At 39.5% G+C, this 20,895-nt stretch overlaps 1 protein-coding gene across 1 annotated transcript; it reads left to right on the forward strand.

Moving 5' to 3' along the window:
- Nucleotides 1-17,218: 17,218 nt before the first annotated feature.
- Nucleotides 17,219-20,592, forward strand: stx11a (syntaxin 11a). Its single transcript, XM_017699898.2, has 2 exons — nucleotides 17,219-17,578; nucleotides 18,485-20,592. Exon 2 carries the CDS (start codon nucleotides 18,490-18,492, stop codon nucleotides 19,372-19,374), a length of 885 nt encoding a protein of 294 aa, XP_017555387.1. The 5' UTR covers nucleotides 17,219-17,578; nucleotides 18,485-18,489; the 3' UTR covers nucleotides 19,375-20,592.
- The last annotated feature ends 303 nt before the right edge of the window (nucleotides 20,593-20,895 follow it).

The raw sequence follows: 20,895 nt of genomic DNA on the forward strand, positions 1-20,895 counted from the left end.
CTTTTTCATGTTCCAAGGTTTAAATAGATCTCTATGGATGATCAATCGTTTGGTGTAGTAGCTCCCAAATAATGGAATGCTCTCCCCAAGTGTAGTTGGGATGCCTCCTATCTTTCCTCATTTAACTCTTGTGGGGTGTTCATGTTTTGGTTACTCAGTAGACCCACTGTATTATTGTTTTTTTTTTAATCAATACAGCCAAAACAATTCATATAAAGAGACAGACATTTAAAATATCACATGTGGCCAGCATAGGGTTCTTCTTTAGCAGCTGTAGCTAAAGACCTTGAATCAGAGGATGAAATAATAATAAATTGCATTATTTATTATTTAGGTAAACATTGAAAATGGGTCCCACAAACCTGAACACCACACAAGGGTTAAATCTCTGTTAAAAATGTTATCAGCAGTGAGGAGCTACCTGAGGACTGGGAAACTACAGCTAAGTTGGTGAGAGAAACTGGCAAGAATGTGTTGGGTGTTTCGTCTGGTCAGAGGAAAGAAGACAAGGAAAGTTGGTGGTGGAATGAGGACGTCCAGGAGAGTATTCAGAAGAAGAAGGCAGCTAAGAAAAAGTGGGATAACCAGAGAGATGAAGGAAGTAGGCAGGAGTAAGTGTGAGGCTAGTCGCATAGCGAAAAGAATGGTGGCAAAGGCAAAGGCTCAGGCCTATGATGAGCTGTATGAGAGGCTGGACAGTAAAGAAGGAGTAAAGGACTTGTATCATTTGGCTAAACAGAGAAATAGAGCTGGAAAGGATGTACAGCAGGTTAGGCTGATAAAGGAGGGAAATGTACTAGTGAGTGAACCGAGAGTGTTGAGTAGTTGGAAGGAGTACTTTGAAGAACTAATGAATGAGGAAAACGAGAGAGAGAGGAGGACAACGGGGGGAGAGATAGTGGATCAGGAAGTGCAGAGAATTGGTAAGGTGGAAGTGAGGGCAGCTTTAAAAAGGATGAACAATGGAAAGGCAGTTGGTCCAGATGACATACCTGTGGAGGTATGCAGATGTTTAGGAGAGAAGGCAGTGGACTTTTTAACCAGGTTGTTTAACAAAATCCTGGAGAGGGAGAGGATGCCTAATGAGTGGAGAAGCAGTGTAATGGTCCCCATTTTTAAGAACAAAGGTGATGTGCAGAGCTGCAGTAACTACAGAGGTATAAAGTTGATGAGCCACACCATAAAGGTATGGGAAAGAGTTGTTGAAGCAAGGCTAAGGCGAGAGGTTCAGATCTGTGAGCAGCAGTTTGGTTTCATGCCCAGAAAGAGTACCACAGATGCAATTTTTGCATTAAGAGTGTTGGTAGAGATGTACAGAGAAGGTCAGAAGGAGCTACATTGTGTCTTTGTGGATCTAGAGAAGGCATATGATAGGGTGCCAAGAGAGGAACTGTGGTACTGTATGAGGAAGTCAGGTGTAGTTGAAAAGTATGTTAGGGTGGTGCAGGACATGTATGAGGATAGTGAGACAGTGGTGAGGTGTGCAGTTGGAGTGACAAATGGTTTCAAGGTGAAGGTGGGGTTACATCAGGGATCAGCTTTGAGCCCCTTCTTGTTTGCAATGGTGATGGAAAGGTTGACAGATGAGGTCAGGCAGGAGGCTCCATGGACCATGATGTTTGCAGATGACATTGTAATCTGTGGTGAGAGTAGAGAGCAGGTGGAAGAGAATCTGGAGAGGTGGAGGTTTGCACTGGAGAGGAGAGGAATGAAGGTCAGTAGAGACAAGACGGAATACATGTGTGTGAATGAGAGGGAGGCAGGTGGAAAGGTGAAGATGCAAGGAGTAGAGGTCGTAAAGGTGGATGACTTCAAATATCTTGGGTCAACCATCCAGAGCAATGGACAGTGTAGAAAAGAGGTGAAGAAGAGGGTGCAGGCAGGATGGAGTGGGTGGAGACGGGTGTCAGGGCTGATGTGTGACAGAAGGATAGCAGCAAGAGTGAAAGGGAAGGTTTACAAGACAGTAGTACGTCCTGCTATGATGTATGGTTTGGAAACTGTGGCTCTGTCTAAAAGACAGGAGGCTGAGCTGGAGGTGGTAGAGATGAAGATGCCGAGATTTTCATTGGGAGTGACAAGGATGGACAAGATTAGAAATGAGCAGATCAGAGGGACAGTGAAGGTGGAGCAGTTTGGAGATAAAGCCAGAGAGGCCAGGTTGAGATGGTTTGGACATGTGTTGAGGAGGAATAGTGGATATATTGGTCAAAGAATGTTGGAGATGGAGCTGCCGGGTAGAAGGGCAAGATGGAGGCAGATGATCCGCTGTGGCGACCCCTAAAGGGAGCAGCCGAAAGAAGAAGAAGAAGAAGAAGTGTTCCTCTTTTGCTTGAATGTTATACCTGTGTTGTCCTTTTATTACTACTTATGCACTCTTTGTTTCATGTGTTCATGTTCTAGAGCATGAGAAAGGTGCTATGTAAATAAAAGTGATGATGATGATGTTTATAAACTAGCAATGGTTCTGGGGGACAGGAGGTCAATGAAAAGTCCATTACAGTAGTACAGAGCAGAGGAACTGTGTTCTCTTGAGTGATGGAGCTCCATCCTATACATTTCTGATTAGTTTGAGTGCTGTTTGTGATCCTGTGATCCATTCAACATAAGTACCTGATGTCACTAATTTTCTTGTGGCTGAATGCAATCAAATCCTCACAGCAATGTTCCAACATTTAATGTAAAGCCCTCCTATAAGAGTAAAATCAGTTACTGCTGCAAAGAGGAGGGGGAATTAACTGTATCAGCTGGTTAACAGAAGAAAACCAGCCCTTTCACTGTCATGCAGCAAAATGAACATCTACTGGATTTATATAAGTCCAGCTAGATACAAATGAACACAAAGAGTTAATTTAACAGTAGGTGTTCATTCAAAATTAGACATTTCTCTCTGCAACTGAGGACTAAATGCTTTACATTCTGAAGCTTGGGATCCAGGCCTACTTGCTTGGGTTCCTGTTATTGTTTCTAGGCTACTGTCTTGAATATTGTTGTTTATTTGTATTTTCTAGCTACAGTAGATCAACTACAACAAATCAACATTTATCGGTACAGGTATGTATCTAAAGAAGTTTGAATGTGAATTTTCCTGCTAGGAATGAAGGCTGTTCAGTAGGCTTTAGGTTTTGTAGATGGGGTTAAACAACTTTTTAACAATGTTTTTCTTTTATTGTTTACATCATTAGGACATAGATTTGTAGCATTTAGTCCAGTCCATTTTTTAAACACCAGAGCTTATGATGATCTTGAGTATTGCAGTTAAGTCAAATATTAGAGCATGAAAAAAAAGAACTAGCAAAGCACATTCTCTGAGCTGTATATGTGCTCTTGTTACTGCCTGGTCTAGTGCAGCTACTACAATACAGCAGTGCTGATTATCACCCTGGTGCTCCTGCTGTAGTTCCCCTGCTTTCCTGGACATCCCTTTCTTTGTCTTTGTAGCTCATTGTAGCCCATTTGCCATTTGTTTTTTACCCTTCTGTTGACTAGCAGCATCCAATAGCTTTACCTGGTCCTCAGCTTTTTCATTTAGGGTTTGGGCCCAGGTCACTGATCACTTGTTTTAAGTCTGAAAAACAATTAATATTTTTTTGTGTTATATTAAAGAACATCATGTTACTTTAATCTATCTACTAGAGCAGGGTGTTCAATCTTATCCGCAATGGGCTGGCGTGGCTGCAGGTTTTCATTCCAACAAAGTAGGATCACACAAGATTGATCATTGATTAAAGAAGTGTGTGCTCCTGCTCGTTTGGAATGAAAGCCTGCAGCACTACCGGCCACAAGACTGGACACCACTGTACTAGAGTCAAGAAAGTACTTCAGAAAACTAATGTTACATTACTTTTTTGCTGGTAATTGGTTGTTACCATATGTAAATCTGATGTTTGGCCCTATATGCACATATGTCATAAAGGGATAGGCATATATTGTAAAATATATTAATATTTATGTTGTGTTCATATAAGTATCAAATATTGGGCAAATGTGCATAATATATTAACTATGCATACATGTATTAAAAACACACCAATACTCTTATAATTGTTGATGTTTTATTTGTTTTATTTTAAATATTAAATTATTTCAACGTGACAGGACACAATGTTTTTTTTTAGCTCACAATTTGTATGTTTTTATAAATTTGTTACAACTAATTTTTACTTCATTAGAAAGTATATGGACGAAACAAAGAATATATATTAAAACTCTATACGACATGAAGTTATGATATATGGGTAATATAGGCCATCCATATACAAATAATGTTTTCTGTCATATATTAAATATTTGTGATGATGCATATTTATGGATGTATTTGTTGGAATATGACTAACATATAAGCCCCATATTCAAAAATGGACAGTTTTAAATGTTAGCATATATTTCACAAACATGTCCATAGGTGATAAATATGTTATAAGTGAGATCCATAAATGCTAATATATGTGATATATTGCCATATTTCAGATTTCCACAGTTTTTTCAGATGATTTTCTTTTCTTAATAAGAGATATAGCATCAGTATAGCATCCTAAATTTTAAACAACTGTTAACGGATTGCCACCCCACCCACAGGGTGGCACGGTGGCACGGTGGCGTGGTGGGTAGTGCTGTCGCCTCACAGCAAGGAGGGCCTGGGTTCAATTCCCTGGCTGGGCGACCAGGGTCCTCTCTGTGTGGAGTTTGCATGTTCTCCCCGTGTCTGTGTGGGTTTCCTCTGGGTTCTCCGGTTTCCTCCCCCAGTCCAAAGACATGCAGTCAGGCCAATTGGACGTGCTAAATTGCCCCTGGATGTGAGTGTCTGTCTGTCTGTCTGCCCTGCGGTGTTATGGATGGATGTTAACGGATTTGGACAACTGATTCTGAACTTGAATCTATGAGCGGATGTGGCGATGAACAATATTAAATTATTAGGCTCTAATTATTCATATGCATTACAGCAGGGGTTCCCAGTCCCAATCCTGAGAACCCCACAGTTTGCTTTTCACCATCTTGCACACCTGATTCATTGGCTCAGTGAATACGCTCTTTCTGTGCTGGGTCAGGTGTGTTAGAGTAGGGAAAACACAATCATGTGCAGATCATAGTGCCCCTGTGAACGGGATCGGGAACTCCTGCACAACCGGCACTCAGGGAGCTTAAGATGTAACTATAGGAAAGTTGTGGAGCTTAAATTGGCCACTGTAAAAACACAGCCATGTTCAATTACACATTACAAGGACAAATCACAAAGAGACTTCTGAAAGGAGATTTTCAAAATTTCTGTTCAGACATTACCATGTGAACAAAGTTATTCAGAGTGGTTTGATTTGAAAATGATTTTAGAGAAACTTGGATTTCTTTACAGTGATAGGAACCAGGAACTGCAAACACAAATATAGATGTTTTATTTACTATCCAAAATCACCAGTGAACCGATATGGGTCTCTTGTCTCTTTTTATGTTATGTTGTTAATGGTAAAATAGTATAAAAAGGTATTTATGTATACACACACACACACACACACACACACACACACACACACTTTCTAAGCCGATTATCCTTCTGGGTCGTTGGAGAGCTGAAGCCTATCCCAGCTGTCATTGGGCAGAAGGCTGGAAAAACCCTGGACAGGTGCCAGTCCATCACAGGGCAGAAAGACAGACATATACAGACATATACATTCATACACATGCACACCAATAAGTCAAAGTCTTCTGAAAATGTATCATAAAATAATGAGGCATCAGGCAGTGCATTCAAAACCATTTGATGTAATACCTTTCTGTGAGGCATTTAACTCTTTATACATCTGGTTACGATCACCATCACTGTGAAACATCCTCTGTGAAACAAGCTTAGGTTTCTCCAGAACAAAGCATTTTGCACCAAACCACTCTGAGTGACTTTGTTCTTACACATTTAATTTTGCTAACAATTTGAGAAATCAGTGGAATTCACCTTTTAGCAAAGTAGGCCTGCATTGAGTTAAGTTTACAATCTTACACTCAAAGATGTAAGTGTAGTCTACATACATATCACAGATAAGTGATACTTTTTTTATAGGTGTTACTACGAAATTAATTTTGCCTTGTTCATTTAATATAGTCAGAACAAAATAAAAAATATGGTAGTCCTAGCTAATGTAGTATAGATAAAGCAGCATAATGTCTTAATATATCACTTTTCACTTGTTATGTTTGTAAAGTTAATATGGACATATGCGGTGGGATCCATGTCAAGAGGAACCCAGAGGCAAATCATATTACAACATCAGAACTTTCAATGAGTAAAGAACAGACTGTTCATTTGTAACCATTGTTTTTTGTGAGAACTATTCAGCTGGACCCTTGGGGTAGAAAAGTGCAAGGACATCAAATTGTTCTTGTAAACATATTATGTAATAGGTTTGTGAGAGTGGCCTGTTATTGGGTTAATCTGTGGGGGAATTAGCCCCATTATAAGAGCCAGTCTGTGCCTGCTCTCACATTAAGGGTAGAGCTTAATTGGTCAGAGGTCTCTTGCTCATTTGGAAGACCAACAGTGATGCAGAGGCTAAAAACCTTGACAGCAAACTTTGGTATGCAAAGATAATATTAAAAAAAAAAGGGAAGACATGATCGCCTGGACACAGAGTGAATTGAGATCAAGTGACTGGTCAAATGTTATTTTGGAGAGAAACAGTCTTCACCATAATGAAATTTTGAGATTAAACAAGGTCATGTGAACCAGGCATCACGAGTATGGTAAACAACTTCCCTCAAAACGACCTGAAATGGTTCTCTTATGTTCCCAGTCCTTCAATGACTTCTCTGATTATTCAATTTCAAACCAGAAGTAAAGCACTGTTTCATAGCACATAAATCTTTGTAATCCATTCACTTTTAAGTTTGGAATGGAGTTTTTTAAAAGCACTCAGTAGTATATCAACATCAGTCCTACCTATCAGTTATGAGGAGAGTATCTCAATTTAGATCTTACAAAGTTGAATCCAAAGTGGTTTATGCTGTATTTCACACCACCATTTTGGCTCACTGATTTTCTGACATATTCAGGAGATATCAACTGAAAGAACAACTAAGCAGACAATGTAACATTATATCAAATGTATGTGAGTCACTTATTAGGTGACACCTAGCCAGACCTGCACTGTGTCCTCTGCTGGTCTGCTAGTAGGCCTTCTGACCACAATTCCTAATCTAGCAGGAAACACACATCAGTGTAAAAGGTCAAATGATGTCTGCTGTAAGCCCTGATGCACAGATTTTGGATTTGCACTGTAATTCAAGGCCATCACCGACCCTGGGGGACAATGAATAATTATTGTGACACTGGCCGGGTCATGTTCCCCAGAGTTCATAACCCCATGCAGTTTCACAGGAAACACAATGTAACATTTGCTGTGTGCAGAATTATGAGCTAGAGAATCCCATAGAAATGTACCATAGTGACTGGAAAACTGAGACTCAGATGAGGATGAAGAACGGAGTGTTTGGACTGTGTAACTTTCTCTGGTTCCTGTTGGATTCAAATTCCAACACATCTACTGTTACCATTGGCAGCAACTATTAAGAACAGACTACATTGCAGACCAAGTACTATAATCTCAGGCCTTGTGTGGATTAAAATGATCAGTATGTTGTATATTTTTATGCAAACTTTAAATATGTAGAGTTTATTTATAATTTGTTAGGTGAGAATGCAAAAAGTGCAACAGGTAATCTTTTTGTCTTAAGAGCTGACAGGTCAAGATAATTTTTTTTTTTTTTACAAATTTGTATTACAGAAGCCCATCCTGTCTTAATTTAGGAATCTTCTCTTGTTTTGCAGCATCTTATATCAAAGTTAAGAAATCTTAATTTCCTCGATCGAAGTCGACCATCCACTGTCAAGCCTGTTACCTAGCAACCGACCACACGTGCACAGAGTAAACGTAAACACGTGATCAAAAAATCTAGTTAGTTAGCCAGACAGTTATAGCTAGTTAGCTACGTTAGCTACCGTTACTCGCGTGAAAATTATAGTCAAACAAAACTAAAGCACGATGCATTTGAAGAAAACTGTGAGCGCTTCGTTCTGTTTATCAACGCGTCGCCGCTCTCCAGTTTCCCAGACGCATTAGCCGACCGTGCTAACGTTATTAATCCTGAGAGACACACATTTAGCTGTGTCTTCTCAGTATTCACCACCATCATTGTAAGAATGCAACTGACGAGTTTTCACCAACATTAACACACGAAGGTGATAAGAGGGAACGGTGGAGATTGTGTCTGCAGTGTCTGTGATTTTTAAAACGCTTAACGTTAAGTCAAAGCACCGTTTTCAATGTAGCTAGATAAATGTAATGTCATTGTGCTAGGTGTAGTGAACCACGCTGCGTGTTACTGTATAAAACAACAGAAACAGACGGTTAGGCAGACGTTAAAACACCTCTGGGTTTATCAGAATTTAGATAACTTTGTCTAGTTATCTAATACTTCCAATATTTCCATAATACTATTTTCTTATCTGGAGCATCCATCCATTTTCTAAGCCGCTTCTCCATCAGGGTCGCGGGGGATGCTGGAGCCTATCCCAGCAGTCTTCGGGCGTAAGGCAGTATACACCCTGGACAGGTCGCCAGTCCATCGCAGGGCAGACAGACAGACACTCACACCTAGGGGCAATTTAGCATGTCCAATTGGCCTGACTGCATGTCTTTGGACTGTGGGAGGAAACCGGAGAACTCAGAGGAAACCCACGCAGACACGGTGAGAACATGCAAGCTCCACACAGAGAGAACCCCGGCCGCCCTCCTTGCTGTGAGGCTACAGCGCTACCCACCACGCCACCGTGCTGCCTATCTGGAGGATAAGATTGTGAAATTAAGAACCGGTGTTCTGTAATAACCTCCGCCCAAATTCAGTCCTAACTGAAATCGTGATAAATTACTAAACTTAAGATTTCAGTGTTAAGAAGTTTGTGTAATATGAACCCTGGAGAATAATTCTGTATAGATAAAAAATGCAAAGGAAAACAAATCTGGAAGCATTTTGTATAAAGTATAGTTAAGCTAGTTCCATGCATGTGGAATGTTGTGCACTTAAAGTAGTTGGACATTTTAAGCCTTGGAAAGCTTTACAGAAGTTCTTTAGGTTACTTCATAAAATGTTTAAGAAAATGCTTTTTGTTTCAGAGAAAACACACTTTTAGCACAACATCAGACTGATGGTAGACGTATAGAGAAAGCCTGGAGATGGATTCCAACCAGACTGCACTAAGGGTTCTTTAAAGCATGTCAAAGTTTGGGGCTGTTTTTCTTACAGTGGTGTCAGTGAGCTTGTGGGCTCATGAAATCAAAAGTGTACAAAGGCATTCTAGATTCAAACCTGCAGACGTCTGTGTAGAAACTTCTCAAATGATAACGATCTTAAACACACCAGCTGCCTTTTGAAAGATCTTGAAATGGTCTCTTTAAAATAGATGCTACTTGCTCTGACATTCTGGTTTCTAAACACACCAAACTTACATTTTAAAGTATGGCACCAATGTCCAAATACTTTTTGGGGCCACTGTAGCTGCCATACAATATTCTTCACAATAAAGCCTTTTACTTCTGTATTTACTAAACCGACAAGTTAATTACTAAACCAACAATTACATCAAGTTTATTTGTAATCAGTGTTGTTTCTTTTTTAACGGGGAAAAAGATGTAGTCAGCACTGAGCTAAAGAGACTTTTCAAAACACATGACAAAAATAAATGTTAATCCAATAAAAGAAGCTGAAACACTGATGTTGCTGTGCAGCCTCCCATACTTAGTTAATGGGATCAGTTAATTTAAGTCACAACTCACAGCTTGGCTAACAAAAAACAGCTGATGTTTTTTTCAGACATTACCTGGGTTTAAAAACTACACACAGTGGCGAGTTATGCCCACAACCACTTCTGTACAGAAACACTGCATATGGACCTCTGCGTGCTACTGTGTGGGGTAATCATGGTTCCTTTAGACGTGTTTCTCACAGAATCTTTGGGGCTATAAGATGTCTTAATACGTCTTAAGGACAGGAGGTGTTTGGTTAATGTGCCCTATGTACTATCAGTGTAGCATTTAAAGAAAAAATGGCCATTCAGAGTGCTAGTAATGGAGTAATGGGGATGGTCCACTTTCCCAAGAACTCTCTGCCCTCTGGTTTTCTCTGCTTAACACTAAGTGAATCAAGGGCACCTATTTTAGAGGTGAATTGAACTCTGACCACTGTAATTCCTAAAAAGCAGCAAAGAAAGAGCAGAATACTGGTTCATCTATTCTTTCACACTCTCAATTCACTTCTCACAACTTTGGATCTTTGTCTTTAATCAAGTTAATAAAGCAATAGAATAAGTAACAAATGCATTGCTTTTGTCTTTATCTCGTGTAACAGACAAGACAGATGTTACACAGGCAAACCACTCAGCCAAAGCTTTCAGGCATTCATTTAAAGTCAAACAAAGTTCACATTCTGATTTCTGACTCTTCATCAGGTACCATGCTTGTCATGTCTTCATCCTTCATCATCATCTGTCACAAGGTGCAGTCAGCCACAAACCCTTACGAGGGCAGCTGTACACAGTGATTAGGGCGGAAATGCTAAAATGCAATTTCTCTTATTGGCTTATCCATTTATACAAAGGTTTTTCATCTGATCCTGCCTTGCGTGGTCTGAGTAGGAAAGGCGGTACGCTTCCGGAATAAAAAAGTGAGTGATCCTCTACTTGAGTATATGTGGAAAATCATTATTTCTATATATTTACATTCTTCTTGTTGAACAGGATTTTGTGGTAGACACAGTAGAATTTCATCCTCACAAAAAGTATTCATTTTAATGAATTAAATTAGATTTTAACCCATCAGAACAGCTAATCTCTCACTTTTACCATTTTACCAAAGAGTTTAGCATTTTGTCAAAGTTTTAATTTAATTTAAATACCCACAATGATGCACTGCCTGCATAATTACTCTGAGAATCAATGACGTTTCTGTACACTATTGTGCCTCAAAAGGTCCACAGCCTATACATTTTCCTTGATTTTTTTTTAATAAGAATCGGACGTAAAGTATAAAGACTGTTAAAGTTTCACAATATAGTGCAGCCAATCCAAACAGAGATCAGTGACACATACCAAGATACAGTAACACAAACAGCCTGTTTAATTCTAAGGGATAAAGAAACATTGTAAATGGTCATGTTAAAATTAGGTTTATTTTTATAACATAAATGCCATAGGTGGACTTAAAGGGACAAAATAAAATCCAAGAAAAATGCAGGATATGGGCCCTTTAAGCATTCTACACTTTCTCTGGCAAAACTACAGTTTAGCAAGAACAGCTAATTCAATGAGGAGAGTGAACAGGCTATTGAGTATACAGCAAAAATACCACCACAAGCTAACGTAATAAAAGCATGACATAACAGTGAGATAAGAAAGTACAACAAAGTAAGTTCCTAGAATTTTATTGTACTCTATGCGATGTAAGGCTGCCTTTGTTCTAAAGGCGTGTTTGTGTTAACATTGAAATAAGCAGCTGCAGCACTGAGAGAACTACAATGGAGGTTCCATCACTGAAACATTTTTCCTTACGTGTGTTGTTTTATGCGATGGGCTAGCAACCTGTTCACGGCATATCCTGCCTTCCGCCCAATGACTGCTGGGATAGGCTCCATTTCCCCCGTGACCCAGAAGGATAAGCGGCTTATAAAATGTGTGTGTTGTAGATAATGAGATGTTTAATCTTGTATATGTTTTAATAACCTTATTAATTAAGAGACCCTTATTAGTCCCACAATGGGGAAATTTCACCTCCGCATTTAACCCATCTGTGAAGTAAAACCCCACATACACTCTAGTGAGCACACACACACACTAGGGGGCAGTGAGCACACTTGCCCAGAGTGATGGGCAGCCCAATCCACAGCACCTGGGGAGCAGTTGGGGGTTAGGTGTCTTGCTCAAGGACACCTCAGTCACGTGCTGTCAGCTCTGGGGATCAAACCGGCCACCTTCCGGTCATGTTCCGTAACCTCCAGCCCATGACTGCCCCCATGTGAGAACTGAGAGGCAGTGCACCCAAATGAAAAATGACAGTAATGCCACCTACAACCATATAATTAGAGACTTCATGTATCACTTTTCTTTTCCTATACAGATTCCAATTTTTCAATGTGAAGTTGTCTGCTGGTACTGATACCAATCTGAAACGGTTTCTTTAAAATGTACTAAGCTTAGAAATGATCAAAATTATTCAAATGCATTTTCTGCTGATATCAGTCAAATGCCCATACCTGGTATTGGATCGGTGACAAGTACAATACACCTATTTTAAGCTGGATTTATAGGATGTGCAAAGAGTCAGAGACTGTCCCTTATTTAATATCCATTCAAAGCGGTCATTAAGTATGTGTTGTTCATTTCTAGCTTCAGGAAAAAACATTCTTCTGTCAACTTCTACCAGGCCACAAAACACAACCATGGCTCCAAAACAGATGTATTATAACTTACCACTAACTGTGGTACTTGGTGTGACCACTATCAATAACAATAGGGGCAGTCATGGCACTTGTGACCGGAAGGTTGCCGGTTCGATCCCCAGAGCCGACAGTGCATGACTGAGGTGTCCTTGAGCAAGACACCTAACCCCCAACTACTCCCTGGGCGCTGCGGATTGGGCTGCTCACCGCTCTGGGCAAGTGTGCTCACTGCCCCCTAGTGTGTGTGTGCGCTCACTAGTGTGTATGTGGTGGTTCACTTCACAGATGGATTAAATGCGGCGGTGAAATTTCCCTGTTGTGGGACTAATAAGGGTCTCTTAATAAATCACATGCACACACACTCCCACATTGTCTAAGCTGCTTATCCTTCTGGGTTGGGGTGGTACCTATCCCAGCAGTCATTGAGTGGAAGGCAGGATATATCCTAGATAGGTCACCAGTCCATCGCAGGGCTATAAATAAATCAATTATTTCTTATTTTATTTTAAGCCACTGTGTCACAATGTCATTCATCTATGATGAATAGGTGAATACAAACCGTAAACTGCGGTCAAGAGGTCATGAAGTCCAGTAAAGACTGAAATAAAAGAACATACTGACAATGTAACATGACATAATAGTGTAAACAACTGCAAATAAGACTATTATAGCTCAGGGCATGTTTCCAATTAAACAAAAACCTGCTGTATAATGACATTTTGACCTTAAGGACATTGGCTACATTGGCAAGGACTCAGCTAGGTGAACATGAGTTACAGCCTTGTAAAAATAATTGTTTGTAAATGTTCATGTCACCAAAACAGATCATGGCTGCAGCTGTGTAAGAAATTAACCCAAGTAAATTATCAGTAGCATTCCATTTCAGAGCTTTATTAATTTATTCACATAAGCATAAACTCATCAGCTGAACACTGAGTAAAATCTGATATATCTGTCTGAAACTCTCCATATCTAAAAGTACACCATATGTCCAAAGGTATTCAGACACCTCATCTACATTTACAGTCATGCATTTGGCAGATGCTCTCATCCAGAGCAACTTATCCAGTATAAACATGTTTCAGAGGTAGACAAACAGCATGTAGTGTTAAGATTCTTGCTCAAAGATTGTTATTGGTGTAGCATGATGTGCTTGCCCAGGCAGGGAAATCAATCTCCAGTCTGCTGCGTGAAGGGCAGCAGTGTTAATAACTGAATTCAGCTTCATTAAGGTGCACAAGCAACTATGCTAAGCATCAGCTAGAGGGGTACAAAGCCCCCCCAGCATGGGCTGTGGGGTAGCAGAACTGTGCTCTCTGTAGTGAAAGAGCACCATCCAATACCTCTGGGAGGGTTTGTAGTTCTCTCAACATCAGTACTTGGCCTCACTAAAGCTCCTGTAGCTGAGTGCAGTCAAATCCTCACAACAATTTTCCAACTTCTAGAAAAAGCCATCCCAGAAGTTAATCCAGAAGTTAATCCCTGTTACGACAGCAAAGGGAGAACAACCTCCCTTTTAATACCCTTGATTTTGGAAGAAACGTTGAATGAGCAGGTGTCTACCAACTTTTGGACTTATGCAGCTGGTTTCCAGGACAGGCATTAAGCATAGTTCTGCGTCTGAATGGAGATTCACTGGGGAACAGAAACTGTAGTCCAGGACTAGGTTTAATGCCTGTCTGGGAAACCAACCCATAGTGAGGTAAAGCCTACTCTCAGCTCTACTGCCACCATGTGGTGAGGTTATAATAAAGCATTTAAAACATATCCAAGAAACAAGTCTGTACTTATACAGATGAACACACACTGCCTGCAGCTATTCGTGTCTCAATCTTGTGTGGCAACTTTTAACAGCCAGTTTTCTGACTGAATAGAAGGCCTGTCTGCTTTTTTTGAATAGCATGTAAACAAACTCAGAGGAGTTGTTAAGGCCTAGGCTATTTGAATTTTTCAGGACTTTGATGGTTTAGACCCACTAGGATATGTAATGGGGTAGATTGCAGTCTGAAAAGCAAGTGATTACTGAGTGCAATGGCACAATCAGGCCTGCTTGATTTTAAACTCTGTATTAATTTCCACTGCATCACATAATCACAGAATCACAATATAATATAATCATGTTTTGGTGATTTTCTGCTGGCCAGCACCACATATTCCCATACAATACTAGTTACCTTGTAGACAGTAGTTCATCATTCATTGTATACATTGGTATAACAAAAATCAATGAAAAGTACCTTGAGGAGTACTTATCTTGGAAAGGTGCCCTGTTGGTGATGTGTTTAGATATAAGGCAGTACTGCAATGTGATAACTGAGAATAGGTTCTGAAAAATCCTCTGGATGGATAATTCAGTACTTGCAAATTAGTATAGTACTCAAGTAGAACTAATTATTTGCTTCAGTACAAGAACATTTTTTAGAACTTTCTAGCAACATGTCACATATTTTAGCTAAAAAGGCTTGTTTTCATTTGTAGACCTCCCAGACTTATTCCCTTTTGTACTTTCCACAGCTGCAGGTACACATAACGTCTTTATCTGAAAATATTTATTTACAAATTTAGTTATTCTATGTATATATTCATGTCAAAATACCACACCGATCATTTCACTTCTAGAAAGCACTTCTCCTTATAGGATTCAATCAATTACTGTAGATATTTAATTAGGTGACATTGGATCTTCAAACACTGCTTTGAACCACTACATTCTTGGCCTTGTCCCAGTCTGGGTCACTGATTACACTTTTAAACCTATGGCGAATATCTATAAAGGAAACTGTCCTTTTGTTCATTGTGCTAATAGATATAAACCCAAATATGGAACTGCTTAAACGCTATGATGACCTCCACAGACTATTATACTGAATGTACTGCTGTTTTAGGAGGGGAGGAAAGATTAAAGCCTCTCCTTGTGCAGTCAATTTCTGCAGGGTAGCTATCAGGTTTCTGCCACTTACTAGGTCTGCCCATAGAACCTGAAATGTTTATAAAACTGATTCGGAAACCATGTATTGATCTAAAGATAACTAAAATAGTGAAATGTTGAATTCAAATTATACCTATTTACAAATATCCCAAAAATAATAATTCTAAAAAAATGGGCCACTGGATTTTAGCAGGTGTGGCTAAAGATGTGAAAAAAAAGAAGAAGCTAAATGTAAAATCACATGTGGTGAAACTGGAGGAGACAGGGTCAGGATTTACCAACAACACTTCAGTTTTAAATAAATGAGGAACGTGGATGTCCCAATGACATGTGGTCAGACAGTATCTATCACAATACGTGTACAAATGTAGAATCACATTTTAAACCTTTGGTGCTGTGCATGACAGGACGTTATGTATGAAGCTGGTTATCTGAGAAGAAAACATTTATTTGTCCAAAATAATAACTTTAAAATAAATAAATATAAACATGTAAACCACGTACTGTGATTGTATGTCTGTGTTTGCATCTTTCATTAAAGAGTGCTGTGCTGCTGGTGGAATTTACAAATCCATGCAATGGCTGGAGTGCAGCAAGAGGTCAGGAACCAAACATGTTCTTCTAACTGTATTTTTCTAATCAAGATAAACATAAAACAAAATGTTTGTATTACATTGTATTATATTGTTTTGTTTATTTGTACTTATACTCCTGTTATACAGTGTTTTTGATTGGCAATATCACACATACTGAAGATGTGTGATAAATAGATAAATTTGATAAATTTATCAAGATAAATAAACAAATTTCTTGACTCAGATTTTTGCACAGTATGGTACACTTAATGGCCACATTATTAGGACACCTATCTTGTATCTATACTTGTTGTCCATTTTATCAGCTCCACCTACCATACTAGTGCACTTTGTAGTTCTATAATTACAGACTGTAGTTCATCTGTTTCTCTGCATAATGTATTAGGGTTTTTTTATCCTGCTCAATGATGAGAACCCTCACAGGACCACCACTGAGCAGGGATTATATGGGTGGAAGATCATTCACAGCACTGCACTCACACTGACAGTGGGGTCCAAAAGAAGTCTGAGACCACTACTGAAAATACTTTGCCATTCTTTTCTAATTTAATACTAATACAAATAATAAAATATAAAAGCATAGCAATTTAAGTAAAAAGTAGAATCTTTTACACGTGAGCATGAATTTCAGAAATTCTTATTACCATGCACTAAGGCCGGCATGGACTCCATAAGTTTGCGCAAAAGCCTCTGATGAGTAGCTTGAATCCACCTTAACGTCATCTCAATATGTGCTTCAATGGAAGGAATAAAACCTAAAAATCTGACCGCGTTTGTGCAAAGGCCCCAACGTTGTCCATATCACAAATTTATTTCTGTTGTTTATTTCCAGGTTTAAAAGAAAAAAGAATCATGTGGTCAATGTGGTCTCTTTGGATCCCCTGTACATCTAATGAAGTGGCTCTATATCTCCCTCTGTATACCACTATGGCAAAATCAGGCCACTGAATCAAACACATTTCTCTAATCTTATATATCAGGTGCTTTTCAAATGACATTTTACTAAACCATACTGTATTGGATTAATACAGGTGACTCGGGTAAAATTAGAAATATGTGAGATTGAGGTTAAATTTGATATATATGTGAGTTACTTTGTGCTGTAGGAGAGAATGATTGACTCAAAGTAAATCTAATTGATAGTATGGAATAGGTGGGAGATTGCCTGTGGGATCTGGCAACCTTGCATGGGCAGGAACAGCACTCAGAAGATTCAGTGTTTTAAATCTTTGTGCTTTAGGAAAACGCCCGCTTGGCTAATTAGTGCAGTTTCATTATTACCTCACCTACGACCATTCTGTGACTATAGGTGATCACGTAGTTTAGCCCGCCTTTACATTTCCCTCAGTCAGAGTTCGGAGTTTGTTGTAATGCTGAGTAAACTCTGGTCTCGATGAACTGAGCCGTATCGAGGCTGAGCGTAGAAGACTCGACCACTGCTACTTTCGGAAACTCCCACTAAGTCGCTTGTCTGCTGTTTCCTGCAACGATGTGAGACGAAGGAAGAGCGAATTTAAAAGCTTCGTTCAGTTGAGTTTAAACCAGCAAATTCTGGATAGCCGACAGATCATGAAATAAGGTAAGCTGTTGTGGAGTTCTTTATTACAGTTTTATAGTTTCCGGTTTCTTTGGGTTTGTACCTTTATTTCATTGATTTTTTTAGTGGTTGTATCTTGCGTCGGTGGCAGGTGGTCAGAGAAGACACAAGAAATGAGATGTTCTCGACCATAAGGTTTGATGCTTGTCGCATTTATCGAGTTAGCAGTATGTAAGCGCTAATTACTGAAGCGTGCTCAACCACACCATGCTTGACTTATGTGGAAGACCTCTCTGTTTTTAGTGACTGAGCTTAAATATGGGCTGCTTGTCAAAGTTCATGTCAAAGTAGAGATGCCATTGTACAGAGGTGTGTTTAACTGACATTACATATACTTCACTCAAATATCTCACTTCTGCTTTAACCAAACAGACCTCATGATTACACAGTTTTATGTTTGGTTCCTTTTATCTAACAATATTGAAGGATTTCTGGGGAGATTCAAATACAGATTTGGACATATATTACTTTTTTTTAATTGGTGTCCTTGTTACTAAGGGAAGTCCCCACCCATTGGTTCTCTATTTGGTTATACTTGGTCTTGTAGGAAGTAAGCATCATGAGTGCGTGATTTCCATCACTCGGAAAAAAATACAAGTCATAAATGACACACAATGATACTAGCATGGCTTTATAATGCAGGGGGTTTCGCAAGAAGGGGGTTTTGGTGACTGAACAAAAACTCTGCTCCTACGCAGGAATAATTTCAAGAGGCCTATGTTCTCAATTCAAAAGTCACAAGAATCTGCAGCTAGTTGCATTGGAATAAGTGAAATCTCAGCATCACTGAGGCTTAACATGAATGTGTCTCAGCGAACCCTGAGCCACGACCTGTTAAATCAAGTCAAATCCCTCTTGAACTCATTATGTCCTCTTGTTATCTTCTAGGAGAAATGAAGGACAGACTGTGTGACCTAAGTGATGTTCAAAACAAACTCTCTCAGGAGGAGCATCTTTCAGCAGAAAATGGAGAGAACATAGACAATGGCGAGCTGGAGCAGCATGCGGTGGTGTTTGAGGGTGAGGATGTCATGGATGACATGTTCAGGGAGGCCCAGTCGATGCACAAAAAAATAGGCCACCTCAGGATAGAGGTGAAGAGGCTGGGCAAGCAGAACACCCGTTTCCTTACCTCCGTCCGACGCATCAGCAGCATCAAACGTGACTCTAATGCTATTGCACGCAACATCAAAGCCGAAGGAGAGAAGCTGTATGCAAAGCTACAGCAGATGGATGTGCAGTGCAAAGATCTGGAGGAAAAACATGGAGCTCACTCTGCAGTGGTCCGCATGGCACGCTCCCAGTACATCTCTTTGACCAGTGCCTTCCATGGGGCTATGTCTGAATATAACGAGGCTGAGATGGCACAGAGGGAAAGCTGCAAGATGCGCATCCAGAGGCAGGCAGAGATCATGGGCAAGGAGGTGACGGGGGACCAGATTGAAGAGATGATTGAGACTGGGAAGTGGAACGTATTTTCTGACGACCTGGTCACAGATGGAAGAACATTCCGCTCAGCACTCAATGAGATCGAGAACCGTCACAAGGAGCTTCTGGAACTGGAGAGTCGCATACGGGACATTCGCGATCTCTTTTTCCAGCTGGCTCTGCAAGTAGAGCAGCAAGGGGCTATGGTGGACAACATTGAGGCCAATGTGTGTGCGACACAGGAATTTGTAGGCAGAGCTACTGCAGAGATAAAGAAAGCTGTGAAATACAAGAAGAAAAACCCATGCAGACAGCTTTTCTGCTGCTGTTTCCCGTGTTGCAATAAGTGATGAATAACATGGGTTAATGCACTGCCATGTCTCACCCTTTCACAATCATGCCTTTCACAATTATAGGTCTGTATACTAAAGGCATAGTAGCTTTAAAGAACAAGAAAATTAACTGTGCAGTTGACCACTTGTGCTGTTGCATGAGGGTCACATGATTAACAAGCAGGCACATTTAACCTCTTTCACCTCTTTCTTGAATTTTGATTTACTTCCTCATGCTTGGCGTATAGAGAGTGCTGTAGGCCAGGGGCCTGAGCTTGATGGGTGTGATCAAGCTCATTGTGTTGTTAACCACGAAAACTGCAGTGCATATTATCTTCATATAGTTCTGTCCACTGGTTGTGCTGAGTAGATGTTAGAGTGCTTATCTGGTGCTTGTGGAGATGAATTGTTGAATAATGAACAGTTCAGATGAATTGTAGAAATGTAAAAAATATTCATGTTGTGTCTGTTTATTTTAAAAGTATCTAAAGGGTATTGTGTCTGCAGAGCAAGAACGCTTTATGTCCTATGTCAAGTGGGCACATTATGCAGCCAATACCTGTTATTAATATTCACTCTTGTAATTAATTTAATAAATAATTTTACTTTGTACTTTTAGTGTGATGTCTTGGAAGAAGTAACTTTTTTACTGGTGTCTTTAAACTTCTCTATTCTAGTTTGCGTTACATAACTGATAGTAGATGAGAATGCAGTACTTTACACTGTTGCATCAGCAATGGTAGCTGTAGCAGATCTTGAAAAATGTGCTATAAAAATATTTTCCCAATATAGGCCCAACTGCTAATACAATAAGTAATATATAGAGTGGATAATATGACAGTATTTTATTGTATTCTGTTAAGTAACATCAAAATATGCATTGAAATACGCCACAATATGCTTTAGTCTGCATATCATGGTTATCGTCAATAGTTAAAGAGCACTGATCAGCTGCATGTCTCATTACAAAGAAAGCATAGTTATTTTAATTTAGTGCAGCGCAGTATGTGAAATGTTGAATAAAGAGCACTGTATTCAGAATTTTTGATAGTGTTTTTTTAATGTGGCACTGCTGGTGCATTCTGTCTGTTCCATCGTATCCAATCTCAAAAAACTAAATATTGCGATACATATTGTGAAAGGTATTAATGTATTCTGTATTATGGGGCATATTGTGTATCGACCACCCCTAGAAATGCATATCTTGAGCTAGTCTGCATAAATATAAATACTCTGTGTACTTCTCCTTTGTTTTAGGTGTGGCTACAGCATAGTTATTGGACCTTATACTGATACTACCACATTTGGCATTAAGTCGACACACTGACCAAGCCTACTGTATTGTACGTGTTGGAAACGCACTATAATCATGTCTTTATTTCAGCTTAACACAGGACACAATTTATAGCTAAATACATTTTTGCTGCTTTTGAGATAATACTGGCGTCCTTTCAAATTAGCAGAATATTAATTTCAAAAGCTTGTATGGGCTGTTATGACTACCTGTACAGTAGAATGAGTATAAATTATAGTGATGTT

The sequence above is a fragment of the Pygocentrus nattereri genome, chromosome 10, assembly GCF_015220715.1.
Source record: "Pygocentrus nattereri isolate fPygNat1 chromosome 10, fPygNat1.pri, whole genome shotgun sequence".
NCBI classification, from domain to species: domain Eukaryota; kingdom Metazoa; phylum Chordata; class Actinopteri; order Characiformes; family Serrasalmidae; genus Pygocentrus; species Pygocentrus nattereri.

What these genes read in the sequence shown, in the direction of transcription:
- stx11a (XM_017699898.2), top strand. Translation starts at nt 18,490, where the DNA reads ATGAAGGACAGACTGTGTGACCTAAGTGATGTTCAAAACAAACTCTCT.